At 48.5% G+C, this 12,052-nt stretch overlaps 1 protein-coding gene across 1 annotated transcript; it reads right to left on the minus strand.

Annotated features, from left to right (window-relative positions):
* Positions 1-1,036: 1,036 nt before the first annotated feature.
* Positions 1,037-5,256, minus strand: CALR (calreticulin). Its single transcript, XM_066347815.1, has 9 exons — positions 5,083-5,256; positions 4,598-4,699; positions 4,206-4,409; positions 3,692-3,786; positions 3,394-3,603; positions 3,197-3,310; positions 2,968-3,111; positions 1,885-1,977; positions 1,037-1,799 (listed from the first exon to the last, which is right to left on the minus strand). The coding sequence occupies exons 1-9, from the start codon at positions 5,171-5,173 to the stop codon at positions 1,602-1,604; spliced, it is 1,251 nt and encodes a 416-aa protein (XP_066203912.1). The 5' UTR covers positions 5,174-5,256; the 3' UTR covers positions 1,037-1,601.
* Positions 5,257-12,052: the final 6,796 nt, after the last annotated feature.

Raw genomic sequence — 12,052 nt, forward strand, 5'->3', positions numbered from 1 at the left:
GGGCGCTTCTCCTGTGCCCTGGCTGGGAATCGAACCCGGGTCCCCTGCAAGCCAGGCCGACGCTCTACCGCTGAGCCAACCGGCCAGGGCTATAACCAGGTTTTATTGCTTCTGCCTTTACTATGTGTGCTGAGCCTGGAAGCTTTCACCAGAGCAGACCCAATTGAGGATTTACCAACTACCTGCAAACTTCAGTGGCAGCTTTGTGGACCCCAGCAGGCCAGCTTTAGGAGCCCAGACCCTGCTCTGCCATCACCTTTGCACTAATGCAGTCTCTGCAACTCCCCTTTGGAGCCACCTCCTTCCTTCAAATAGTTTAAATCCCTCATCTCTCCCCCATCCTGTCTGTCCCTCTCTCTGTCACATACACACACAAAAAGTTTAAATCCCAATTTGGGCAATGAATACCTTCTCTGAACCATGACTGTAAGAAGCATAGCTTTTACTACTGTCCTATTATTCTATGTAGTCTTGCTCCAGCCTGACCTGTGGTGGCGCAGTGGATAAAGCATCAACCTGGAAACACTGAGGTTGCCGGTTCAAAACCCTGGCTTGTCTGGTCAAGGCACATATGGGAGTTGATGCTTCCTGCTCTTCCCCCTTCTCTCTCTCTCTCTTCCCCCCCCCTCTAAAATGAATAAATAAGAAATGTAGTCTTGCTCCATAATAGGTAAGTGCATACAAATTTGTAAAATAGAGGAAATGAGAAAGTGTCTAAGCTGTGAGTTTAAATCCCTGCCCCACCTCTTATTCTATTCTGGATCTGTCTCCTCAAACTTAACCGATAATAGAACCAAAACTACCAGTTTGATGCAAGAACTCAGTAATTTAATACCTGAAGTATTTCTGTATTTCTAATAGCACTTAGTTCCTCTTCTCCCAATGCTTCGTGGGGTAAACAAAGGTCCCTGTAACCTTATGGGACATTCAGCTGATGTTTTAGTGACTGAAAAATGAGTATACTGGAGCCACCCCCTAAAAAATGGCCACCTTTGGTTTCCTGATGTCTGGCTTCCCCCAGAATGAAACAAAGGAGGAAGACACAAAACTTAATTTAATAGAAATTTTGTTTGTAGTTATTACATTCTCAGTGTAAGCTGAGCTGGAACCCACTGACCCAACCAGAAGTGGCCCAGTCCTGGCAACAAGGGAGGAGGGGAGGAAGGAGGGGATGGGGGTGTCAGAGCTCTGGCCCTAGGAACCCCATTCTTCCTCAGTGCTGGGGGGCTCGGGACACCACCCTTCCCTCCTGCCCCCCTCTGGGCTCCAGGAAGGAGAACAGATGGAATCTTGGGCTTGGGGCTTCTCCACTCCCCCATCCCCCCAGGTTGGAGGAAAAACTAAGGGTTCTGGGGAGACAGGACAAAGGCAGGCAAAGTTGTCAAGAAAGATGAGGACTAAAGGAAAATCAGAGACAAAACACAAATGGAAAAAAAAACAAAACAAGGGCAGGGGAACAATACTAAAATCCACCCCAAACTGGAACCTGCCTGGAAAAAAAGGAAAGTTCTCCAGTCTCATAGAGACATTATTTGGCGCGGCCGGCTCAACGACAGGAGCGCTCAGGCCTCAGTCCAGCCCTGGAAGCAGTGGCACAGCTCTTACAGCTCATCCTTGGCTTGGCCAGCGGCAGCATCTTCTTCCTCCTCTTCCTTATCATCCTCCTCCTCCTCATCTTCATCTTTGTCATCTTCATCATCCTTGTCTGCTTCTTCCTCCTCCTTGCGTTTCTTGTCCTCCTCCTCCTCCTTCAGCCTCTGCTCCTCGTCCTGCTTGTGCTTCATTTGTTTTTCTGCTGCCTGCATGCAGACCACACACTCAGGCCTGGCCCCCACATGCCAGCCCTACCCGCCCCCACAGCCCAGGTCTGGTCCCCGGTACTACCTTTGTGACACCCCATGTCTCATTGCCAAACTCTTCGGCATATGCTTCATTGTTGGTGATGAGGAAGTTGTCGAAGATGGTGCCAGACTTGACCTGAGGTGGAGGGAAGGTGAATGGAAGGATGGTCAGAGAGGACACCCTATGGCTCTGACCTTCGTTTCCTTAATCACTACATAATGTTACAGCCTAACACGCAGTTAAAAAACAGACTGACTGGCCTGACCTGTGGTGGCGCAGCAGATAAAGCATAGACCTGAAATGCTGAGGTCGCCGGTTCGAAACCCTGGGCTTGCCTGGTCAAGGCACATATGGGAGTTGATACTTCCTGCTCCTTCTCTCTCTCTCTCTCTCCCTTTTCTCTAAAATAAAGTTAAAAAAATAAAAATAAAAAAACAGACTGGGTTCAAACCCCAGCTCTGCCATTTCTTGCCTATGTGACCTTAGGCTGCTAATTTCTCTGTACCTCAATTTCTTCATCTGTATAATGGGGTCTCACCCCCTTGTGCAAAGGTTTTCCCAATACCTACTATGTGCCTGATTCTAGACACAGGAAGTACATCAGTGACCTGACCAAGTGGTGGAACAGTGGCTAAAGTGTAGGACAGGGCACAGAGGACCCAGGTTTGAAACCCCAAGGTCACCAGCTTGCATGCAGGTTCACCAGCTTGAGCGCAAGGTTGCTGGTTTGAGTTGTGGGATCACAGACAAGACCCTATGGTCACTGGCTTGAGCCCAAAAGTTACTGGCTTGAGCCAAAGGGTCAGTTGCTCTGTTGTAGCCCCCGGTCAAGGCACATATGAGAAAGCAATCAATGAACAACTAAGGAGCTTCAACGAAGAATTGATATTTTTCATCTCTCTCCCTTCCTGTCTATCTCTATCTGTTCCTCTGTCTCACACACACACACAGTACATCAGTGAACTAAACAGACAAAGCAGCTAATTTTTTAATGGGACTATCTAATACCTTCTAGGTTGTTGGGGGCAATGCCTAGGATTAAATCCTACCCATGTCCCTTTCCTCCTGGGTGACCCTGAGCGCTTGAGGTTGCTCAGGAATCATCCTGCTCCCTTCACATCATACCTGCCAGAGGTCTAGTCCCAGCACAGCGAAGTTTTCATAGGCATAAATAGTGCTATCAGGAGAGTACTCAGGGTTGTCAATCTCTGGGTGGACCCAAGTGCCCTTGTAATCTGGGTTGTCAATCTGGCGGGGTTTCCACTCACCCTGCGGAAGAAGGGAACCAGAAGGTGAGCAGAGGCCTCTATTCTCCCCAATGTGCACCCCACTCTGCTTAGAGCCCCAGGACCACCTTGTATTCTGGGTTCTGAATCACTGGTGGTTCCCACTCTCCGTCCATCTCTTCATCCCAGTCTTCAGGCTTTTTAGCATCAGGGTCAGGGATGTGCTCAGGCTTGTCCCAGTCCTGAGAGTACACAAGGAGGTCAGAGTCAGCCCATCTGGTCCACCACCCTCTCTGTGGTGGGGAGCCCCTGCCCAAACACCAACCTCAGGTTTGGAGTCTGTGGGATCATCAATCTTGGCCCGCTCATCCCAGTCTTCAGGTTTGGAAGCCTCAGGATCCTTTATTTTCTTGGGGGGCAAGAAGTCCCAATCATCCTCCAAGGATCCTGATTCCACTTGACTATTATCAATTTTCACCTCATAGGTGTTATCGGGCCGCACGATCAATGTGTACAGGTGTGTGAATTCATCATCCTGAAGAAGGCAGGAGGTGAGTGACTCCATCCACTAAACCAGCCTCTGACCTTACCCAAACAGCCATTTATCACCACCCCCCGCACACCTTGCAGCGGATGTCCTTGTTGATCAGCACATTCTTGCCCTTGTAGTTGAAGATGACATGAACTTTCTTGGTGCCAGGACCACAGATATCAGGGCCTAGGTGAGAATCAGGTCCAGTTAAGGGCCAGAGACTACCTTACAAAAGGAAAACTTGATTCTTAAGTTCAGGTGCTTTAAGACTAAAAAAAAAAAAATTCTTGGACCTTGACTATTTCTGAAATGTAATGAGTGGGGCATAGAAAAAAATAAAATCCATGCACTAGAAATCAGTATCCTCACTTGTACTATTAGAAAATACCTACATAAAAATCAAACAAGTTAACAGCTTTAGACCAACAATAACAATGCAATAATTTGCTGTGACTACTCCCTCAATTACCCTTTCAAAAGAAAGCCTGATAATGTGTTTCCCAGGCTCTCAAGACCACCTTTCATGGGTTATAAGGAACCCATGGATGGGTCTTAAATCTTCCTCTCACTTATCAGAGGTCAGCACCAGGGCAGGGGTCCCTTACCAAACATGATGTTGTACTCGGAGTCTCCGTGCATGTCCTTCTGGTCCAAACTGTCTGGAAATAGCTTCACATAGCCGCCTCCACAGTCAATGTTCTGCTCGTGTTTCACAGTGAACTGCACCACCAACGTCTGGTCCTTGTTGCTGAAAGGCTCAAATCTGGCCGACAGGGCGTAAAAGCGGGCATCCTGGCTTGTCTGCAGCCCTAGCAGAGAATAGTGGTGAGGTCATAGCTGCCCCAATCCCCCAAGTTCCTAAAAAAAAAAGAGAGATACGGACAACCACTCCCCTTCCTCTGCCTGCCCTGCTCCCGGGGATGCCCAGGCTGTCAGTGACTAAGGGTTCCTCCAGGAAGTCCTCCTGGACCTGAGCACCCAAGTCCCAGGGTCTTACCTTTATCTTTGCCCAGGTCACCATAGAACTTGCCGGCACTGAGAATAAATTTGCCAAAATCCGACTTGTGTTTGGATTCCACCCAGCGGTTGGTCCACCCGTCTACGGGATCAGAGAGGCAGGTCAGTGCGGTAGTGCTGATCCCTCCCCAATCTCCCCGACTCCCGCGGCCGCCCAAATACATCTGCCAGGAGCCACACACTGCTGCAAGCAAGGAAGGAAATCCCCAGAGTGCCCCTATCACAACCTCTAGTTTGACACCTTCGGTGGCTTAAGATATCCTCGGACGAACCCTAACTCCCGCTGCGGGAGGCCACTGCACCCTCCATGCTCCCCAGGGACGCGGAAAGAAGGTTCGCTTGCGGCTCCAGTCTCCGGGGCCACTGCACTGGCCCTCTGAGCAGTAATTACAGGCGACGAAGGATATCTGGGGTGGGGGGCCGGTCGCGTCGTCGGGGCGGCCTCGAGGCGAGGCCAGGCGTTACCTCCGTCCAGAAACTGCTCCTTGAAGTAGATGACGGGTTCAGCGGCAGCCAGGCCAAGAAGGCCGAGCAGCAGCGGAACGGGTAGCAGCATGGCTGGCCGAGGGGGCGGCGGCGCACAAGCCCTTTAACTCGCTTCCCCAACAGCGACTCTGCAGCAGGGACTGACGCTGTCGCTGCCCGTACCCTTTTATACCTGACCGCCTCTCAACCCAACCTGGCCCTACCTCTTAGCCCGCCTGTCATGCCTTTTCATTGGTCAGTAGCCACTATCCTTAATTTCCATTGAGCCCTTCTCAGCTCAGCATGTTAGGCTGTGCCTCGGAACGCTGGGTTCCCAGATGGCCGATTTCTATTGGCTGCATCACTGGCCAATGAGGGTCGACCACGCGTTGTGGGGGACGCCCACCGGTGGGTTAGGGACACTAGCCCCAGCCCAACCCCGCCTTCGCCCGCGCGTGTGGCTCCGGATCAGGGCGTTTAAAGAAGCCGCGCGATCGCAGGTGTCACCCCGTAGGATTAGGACCTCTTTCTCAGCCTCCCCTCCGGCCATCCTCTACATTTGGGGAACTCTCACTATCGATGTGCTGTCTCTCTCTCTTTCTCCCACCCCCTTTATCCCTACCCCTTGTCCCCCCAGGATGAGGCGGAGGGCACCAGGGCTCGGGCTCTGAGGCTTCACTACACACTTAACCCGGGCGCCACAGTCATGCAGGCCAGCAGAGAGAGTGCTAGCTCTCTCCACCGTGCGGTCTCTAGTAACTGACAGACTGGCCGACTACTGCTGTGTAACCTGGGGCAATTTAGCATCTCTAAAGTCACAAGAGCGCCTGAGAGGCGAAGAGGAGCAACCCTGGACAGCTGCTGTCGGGAAGAAGTGCTTTCAAAGCTTTTGAGAATATCCTAGGACAGAGGGAAGGAAACCCGGAAGGCTCGGAAATGTGACTATAGGCTGTGATTCCTAGGGCCGGGTAGGGTTGTACCGGGCCTAGTGGCAGCCTGCCTCTCCTTTACCACTTCGCCCTTCATTCCTCTGCCCCGCCCTCCTCTTCTCCCCTTACCCGCCCCCTAGCCATTAAATGAAAGGGGTCGCTGCTTTGTGGTCTTCCACAAACCGCCTGGCTTTTGCAATTAAACGGCTAAAGACAAGAGGACAGGGCGTTCCTTGGGGAGGCAAAAAGAGACAGATGGCAGAAAAGATAAGGTCTGAGGGAGAGGGGTGGGACCCCTAAATCTAAAAGTCTTCTGAAGCCAGAGTCATGTGATTGAGGGTGTTGGAGACACCAGCACCCTGCCTCCAATCTTCAGGAAGGAGGAAGGAAGGCTGGAGGTTCCCAAACTCTGAACAAAGGGGCCCTGGATCTGGGATCATGGAATGGAAGGAGCTGGGGAATCATGGCAAGGGGGTGGGAAGGGCTTTCCTACTAGTTGTGAGGACTGAGAAAAGGGAGGAACGAGGTGTTTTGGAGAAGTTGGGAGTCTGCTCCGTACCCCAGGCAGTATACAGTATGGCCCAATCTGTCCACCCTTAGGAGTAGCCAAAGTCTGGAGTGAACACTCCAGGCCTACAACTGACCCTCTTGTCTTCCCTCCCTTCCACCAAGTGTCACGGACACATGGGTTTGGTGCTTCCTATCTGAGGGTAAACACTGGTGCTTGTCTTGTTCACTTCACCATCCCCAAGTGTCTCCTACAGTACCTGGCACAGCACAGGCTTAAAACCCACTTGAGCCCTGGCTTGACAGTTCAGGTGCGTTCCCCATATGCCAAGGTTACAGGTTCTATCCTTGGTTAGGGCACATACAGGAACAGATCTCTTTGTATCTCTCTCTCAAATCAATCAATAATTTTTTTTTAATAAGAGGAAGAGGCCCTGACTGGTTGGCTCAGTGGTAGAGCATTGGCCTGGCATGTGGATGTCCTGGGTTCAATTTCCCGTCAGAGCGCATAGGAGAAGCGAACATCTGCTTCTACTCCTCCCTCCCCCTCTCTTCTCTTGCAGCCATGGCTCAATTGGTTCGAGCACATTGGCCCTGTGCACAGTGGAGCCTCTGCCTCAGGTGCTGAAAATACCTGTATTAAAAGCATGGCCCCAGATGGGTAGAGCATTAGCCCCAAGACAGAGGTTGCCAGGTGGATCCCAGTCAGGGCACATGTGGAAGACTGTCTCACTATCTCCACTCCTCTCACTTGGAAAAGAAGAAAAAAAGAAAAAGAATGACTTTTAAAACCTGCTTGATCTGCCTGATGTGTGGTGGTGCAGTGGATAAAAGCATCGACCTGGAATACTGAGGTCGCTGGTTCAAAACCCTGGGCTTGCCTGGTCAACCCACATATGGGAGTTGATGCTTCCTGCTCCTCCCTCCTTGCCTCTCCCCCCCCCCCCAAATAAAGAAATAAAACATGTTAAAAATAAAACCTACTTGATCTGTGACAGAGGAAGGACTCTTGAGGAAATTTCTTTTTGAGAGAGAGACAGGAAAGGAGAGAGATGAGAAGCATCAACTCATAGTTGCATTACTTTTAGTTGTTAATTGATTGTTTCTCATATGTGCATTGATGGGTTGGGAGGCTCAAGCTGATCCAGCGACCCCTTGCTCGAGCCAGTGACCTTGAGCTCAAGCCAGCGATCTTGGGATCATGTTGATGATCCTGTGCTCAAGCTGGCAAGCCTGCTCTCAAGCTGGGTGAGCCTGCGCTCAAGCCAGTGACCTCGGGGTTTTGTTTTTTGTTTGTTTGTTTTGTTTTGTTTTGACAGGGACAGAGAGAGGGTCAGAGAGAGGGATAGATAGGGACACACAGACAGGAACGGAGAGAGATGAGAAGCATCAATCATCAGTTTTTTGTTGCGACACCTTAGTTGTTCATTGATTGCTTTCTCATATGTGCCTTGACCATGGGCCTTCAGTAGACCGAGTAACCCCTTGCTCGAGCCAGCAACCTTGGTTCCAAGCTGGTGAGTTTTTTTGTTTGTTTGTTTTCTCAAGCCAGATGAGCCTGCGCTCAAGCTGGCGACCTCAGAATCTTGAACCTGGGTCCTCCGCATCCTAGTCCGATGCTCTATCCACTGCGCACCGCCTGGTCAGGAGACCTCAGGGTTTTGAACCTGGGAACTCAGTGTCCCAAGTTGTCTATCTGCTGTGCCATCACTGGTCTGACATTCTAAGGGTTTTTTTTTTAATCAGGACTTCACTGTAGGGTCAAGACTAGGGGATGTTAGTAACCCCCTTTTTTAGGTCTAAGTAACAATTGTGATGATTAAATGAGTAAAGGCATACTGCTTAGAATAGTGCCTGACACAATCCACACTCAATTTATTTTTAAATATATATTTAATTTATTTTAGAGAGGAAGGGACAGAGAGAGAAATCAATTTGTTTTTCCATCCATTCATGCATTCATTGGTTCATTCTTTTTTTTTTTTTTTAAGATTTTATTTATTCATTATAGAGAGGGAAGAGAGAGAGAGAGAGAATGGGGGAGGACCAGGCAAGCCCAGGGTTTTGAACCGGCAACCTCAGCGTTTCCAGGTTGACGCTTTATCCACTGCGCCACCACAGGTCAGGCCATTGGTTCATTCTTGTATATGCCCTGCCTGGGGATTGAACCCACAACCTTGGAATACTAAGATGATGTTATAACCAACTGAGCTACCCATCCAGGGTCACACTGAATTTAGTGCTAACAAAACACTGCATTCATGTGTAGGCACTATTTCACAATTCTCAAAATAACCTGGGCTCATATTATCTCCACCTAGGTGAGGAAACTGAAGCACAGAAAAATTAAGAGGATTCCATGACCAGGTGGTGGTGCAGTGGATAGAGTGTCAGACTGGGACACAGAGAATCCAGGTTCAAAACCTCAAGGTCGCCGGCTTAAACACGGGTTCAACTGATTTGAGCACAGCTCACCAGCTTGAACCCAAGGTCGCTGGCTTGAGCAAGGGGGTCACTCAGTCTGCTGTAGCCCCCTGGTCAAGGCACATATGAGAAAGCAATCAATGAACAACTAAGGTGCCACAAGGAAGAATTGATGCTTCTCATCTCTCTCCTTTCCTGTTTGTCCCCTCTCTCTGTCTCTATCTCTCTGTCTCTGTCACAAAAACAAACAAAAAGAAAAAAGAAAGAAAAGAAAGACTAAGAGGTTTGACTGAGTGACATAAATGGCAGATCTGGGATTAGAATATACTTGTGCTGTTTAATAGTCTCCGCTGGCCACATGTCACTAGACCATTTGAAATGTACCTGGTCCTCAATGAAATGTAATGCAAGTGTAAAACACACATCAGATTTTCAAGGCTTAGTGTGGAAAAAAATAATGTAAAGTATTTCGTTAGTAACGTTATATTAAGTGTTTAAGAGATAAATGGGCCTGACCTGTGGTGGCGCAGTGGGATAAAGCGTCGACCTAGAAATGCTGAGGTCGCCAGTTCGAAACTCTGGGCTTGCCTGGTCAAGGCACATATGGGAGTTGATGCTTCCAGCTCCTCCCCGCCTTCTCTCACTCTCTCACTCTCTGTCTCTCCCTCTCCTCTCTAAAATGAATGAATAAATTAAAAAGTAAGCATAGAATAAAATCTTAAAAAAAAAAGATAAATGGACATACCAGGTTTGATAAATTCTTCAAATCAACTTCACCCACCATAACTTTTTTTTAACTAAGAGGAGGGGAATTAGTGAGACAGATTCTCACATGCACCCTGATTGGATCCAATTGGCAGCCCCTGTCTGGGGCTCAAGCAACCGAGCTATTTTTAGCACATGAGCCTGATGCAGTCAAACCAACTGAGCTATCCTCAGTCTCTGGGGCCAACACTCTAACCAGTCGAGCTACTGGCTGCAAGAGAGGAAGAGGGAGAAAAGGGGGAGAGAGAAAGAAAGAGAAGCAGAGGGTCGCTTCTCTTGTGTGCCCTGACTGGGAATCTAACCTGGGACGTCCATACACAGGGCTAACGCTCTATCTACTGAGCCAACTGAACAGGTCCCACTCATTTTTAAAAATAAATTTTATTTATTGATTGATTTTTAGAGAAAGTAGTGTGTGTGGGGGGGAGAAGTGGGAAGCATCAACTCCTTGTATTTATTGATACTTCCTGTATATGCCTTGATCTGGCAAGCCCAGGGTTTTGAACTGGTGACCTCACTATTCCAGTTTAATGCTTTATCTATTGCACCACCATGGGCCATCATTCATTTTGCTTTTAACGTTGCTACTAGAAAATTTTAAATTACATTTGTGTCTCACATTACATATCTATAGACCATGCATCATTGCCCTGACATTGATCTAATCAGAACACACGGGAGGGGTTAGATGGGATCTAGGATGTTTAGAATTTCTGATTCCATCTCTACCAGATCCTTGTAGAACTATGTGCAACTCGAAACACCCTCTGAGCCTCAGTTTTTGCACCTGTGAAATGGGGATTATATCAGTATCTACATGATAAAGTTTTGGAAGAAATGAAGTAACACACCTGAAGCACTTAACACTGGGCTGGGCACACAGATGGATGCCCATACAGATTAGCTGCTGTTTGGACTATAACTATCATTAGGTGAATCCCTCTCCCCTCTATAATTGGAGATGATCTCTACCTAGCCTCCCTTTGAAAATTTAAAAGTAGTTGTCTGACCTGTGGTGGTGAATAAAGCATTGACCTGGAATGCTGAGGTCGCCAGTTCTAAGCCCTGGCCTTGCCTGGTCAAGGTACATATAGGAGTTGATGCTTCCTGCTCCTCCCCCCACCCTTCTCTCTCTCTTTCTCTCTCTACTCTCTAAATTAAAATTTTAAAATAATTTAAAAATCTAGAAAAAAAAGAAAATTTAAAAGTTGTTAACATAAGCCTGGCTTGTGACTGAGCAGTGAATAGAAAGCTGGCCTGAAATGCGAGGTCGCTGATTTGAAACCCTGCATTTTTGCCCTGTCAAGACAAGCAACCAATGAACAACTAAAGCAGTGGTTATCAAAGAGTGTGCCAGGGAGCACTGGTGCGCCCTAGAAGATTTCCAGGTGTGCCCTATGGTATTCCAGAGAAATATGTGCCTGTTGGGGACCAAAAAACCAACAGGGTTTTTGGAATTTAGATTTTTGGGGGACACAGAAGTGTGGGGAATTGGCTGTAGCTGACAGTCTGCCCAACCCCCCACCTCACTTGCCTGATTAAGTTGCAAAAGGCTGTTTAGCTGTGGTGCTGGATTGTTTACACTACCCCCCATGTTCCCTGAAAAGACTGGAGGCAAGTTTCTTCTATCCTTTGTTTGGTGTAAAGTTAAGATGATATGTATGGTGGGGTTTTCTGCAATCAACACAATTAAAAGTAAAAAGAGAGGAATTCTTCAATGTATTGACAAGGAAATGAAAGTTTGCCTTTCAAATATATACCCAAACATTGAAGAAATCTCTAGGACACATCAGGCTCATGTTTCTCATAAACAGAAGAATGAAAAAACTTAGCACATTCGCATGGGGACCAGCCAAATTTACTAAATCTTACTAAGAATGTATCTATAATATATATATAAAAAGAAAACTTTTTTTTTCTTTTCTTTTTTAGTATTTTCTGAAGCTGGAAACAGGGAGAGACAGTCAGACAGACTCCCGCATGCGCCCAACCGGGTTCCACCTGGCACGCCCACCAGGGGCGAAGCTCTGCCCACCAGGGGGCGATGCTGCCCCGACCAGAGCCACTCCAGCGCCTGGGGCAGAGGCCAAGGAGCCATCCCCAGCGCCTGGGACATCTTTGCTCCAATGGAGCCTTGGCTGCAGGAGGGGAAGAGAGAGACAGAGGAAGGAGGGGGGGGGGGGGTGGAGAAGCAAATGGGCGCCTCTCCTATGTGCCCTAGCTGGGAATCAAACCCCGGTCCCCCGCACGCCAGGCTGACGCTCTCCCGCTGAGCCAACCCTCCAGGGCCTTTGTCTTTTTAAAAATTTTTAACCCCTCTCTTTTATGAATTCTAAAAAGCATAA

The sequence above is a fragment of the Saccopteryx leptura genome, chromosome 1 (genome assembly GCF_036850995.1).
Source record: "Saccopteryx leptura isolate mSacLep1 chromosome 1, mSacLep1_pri_phased_curated, whole genome shotgun sequence".
NCBI classification, from domain to species: domain Eukaryota; kingdom Metazoa; phylum Chordata; class Mammalia; order Chiroptera; family Emballonuridae; genus Saccopteryx; species Saccopteryx leptura.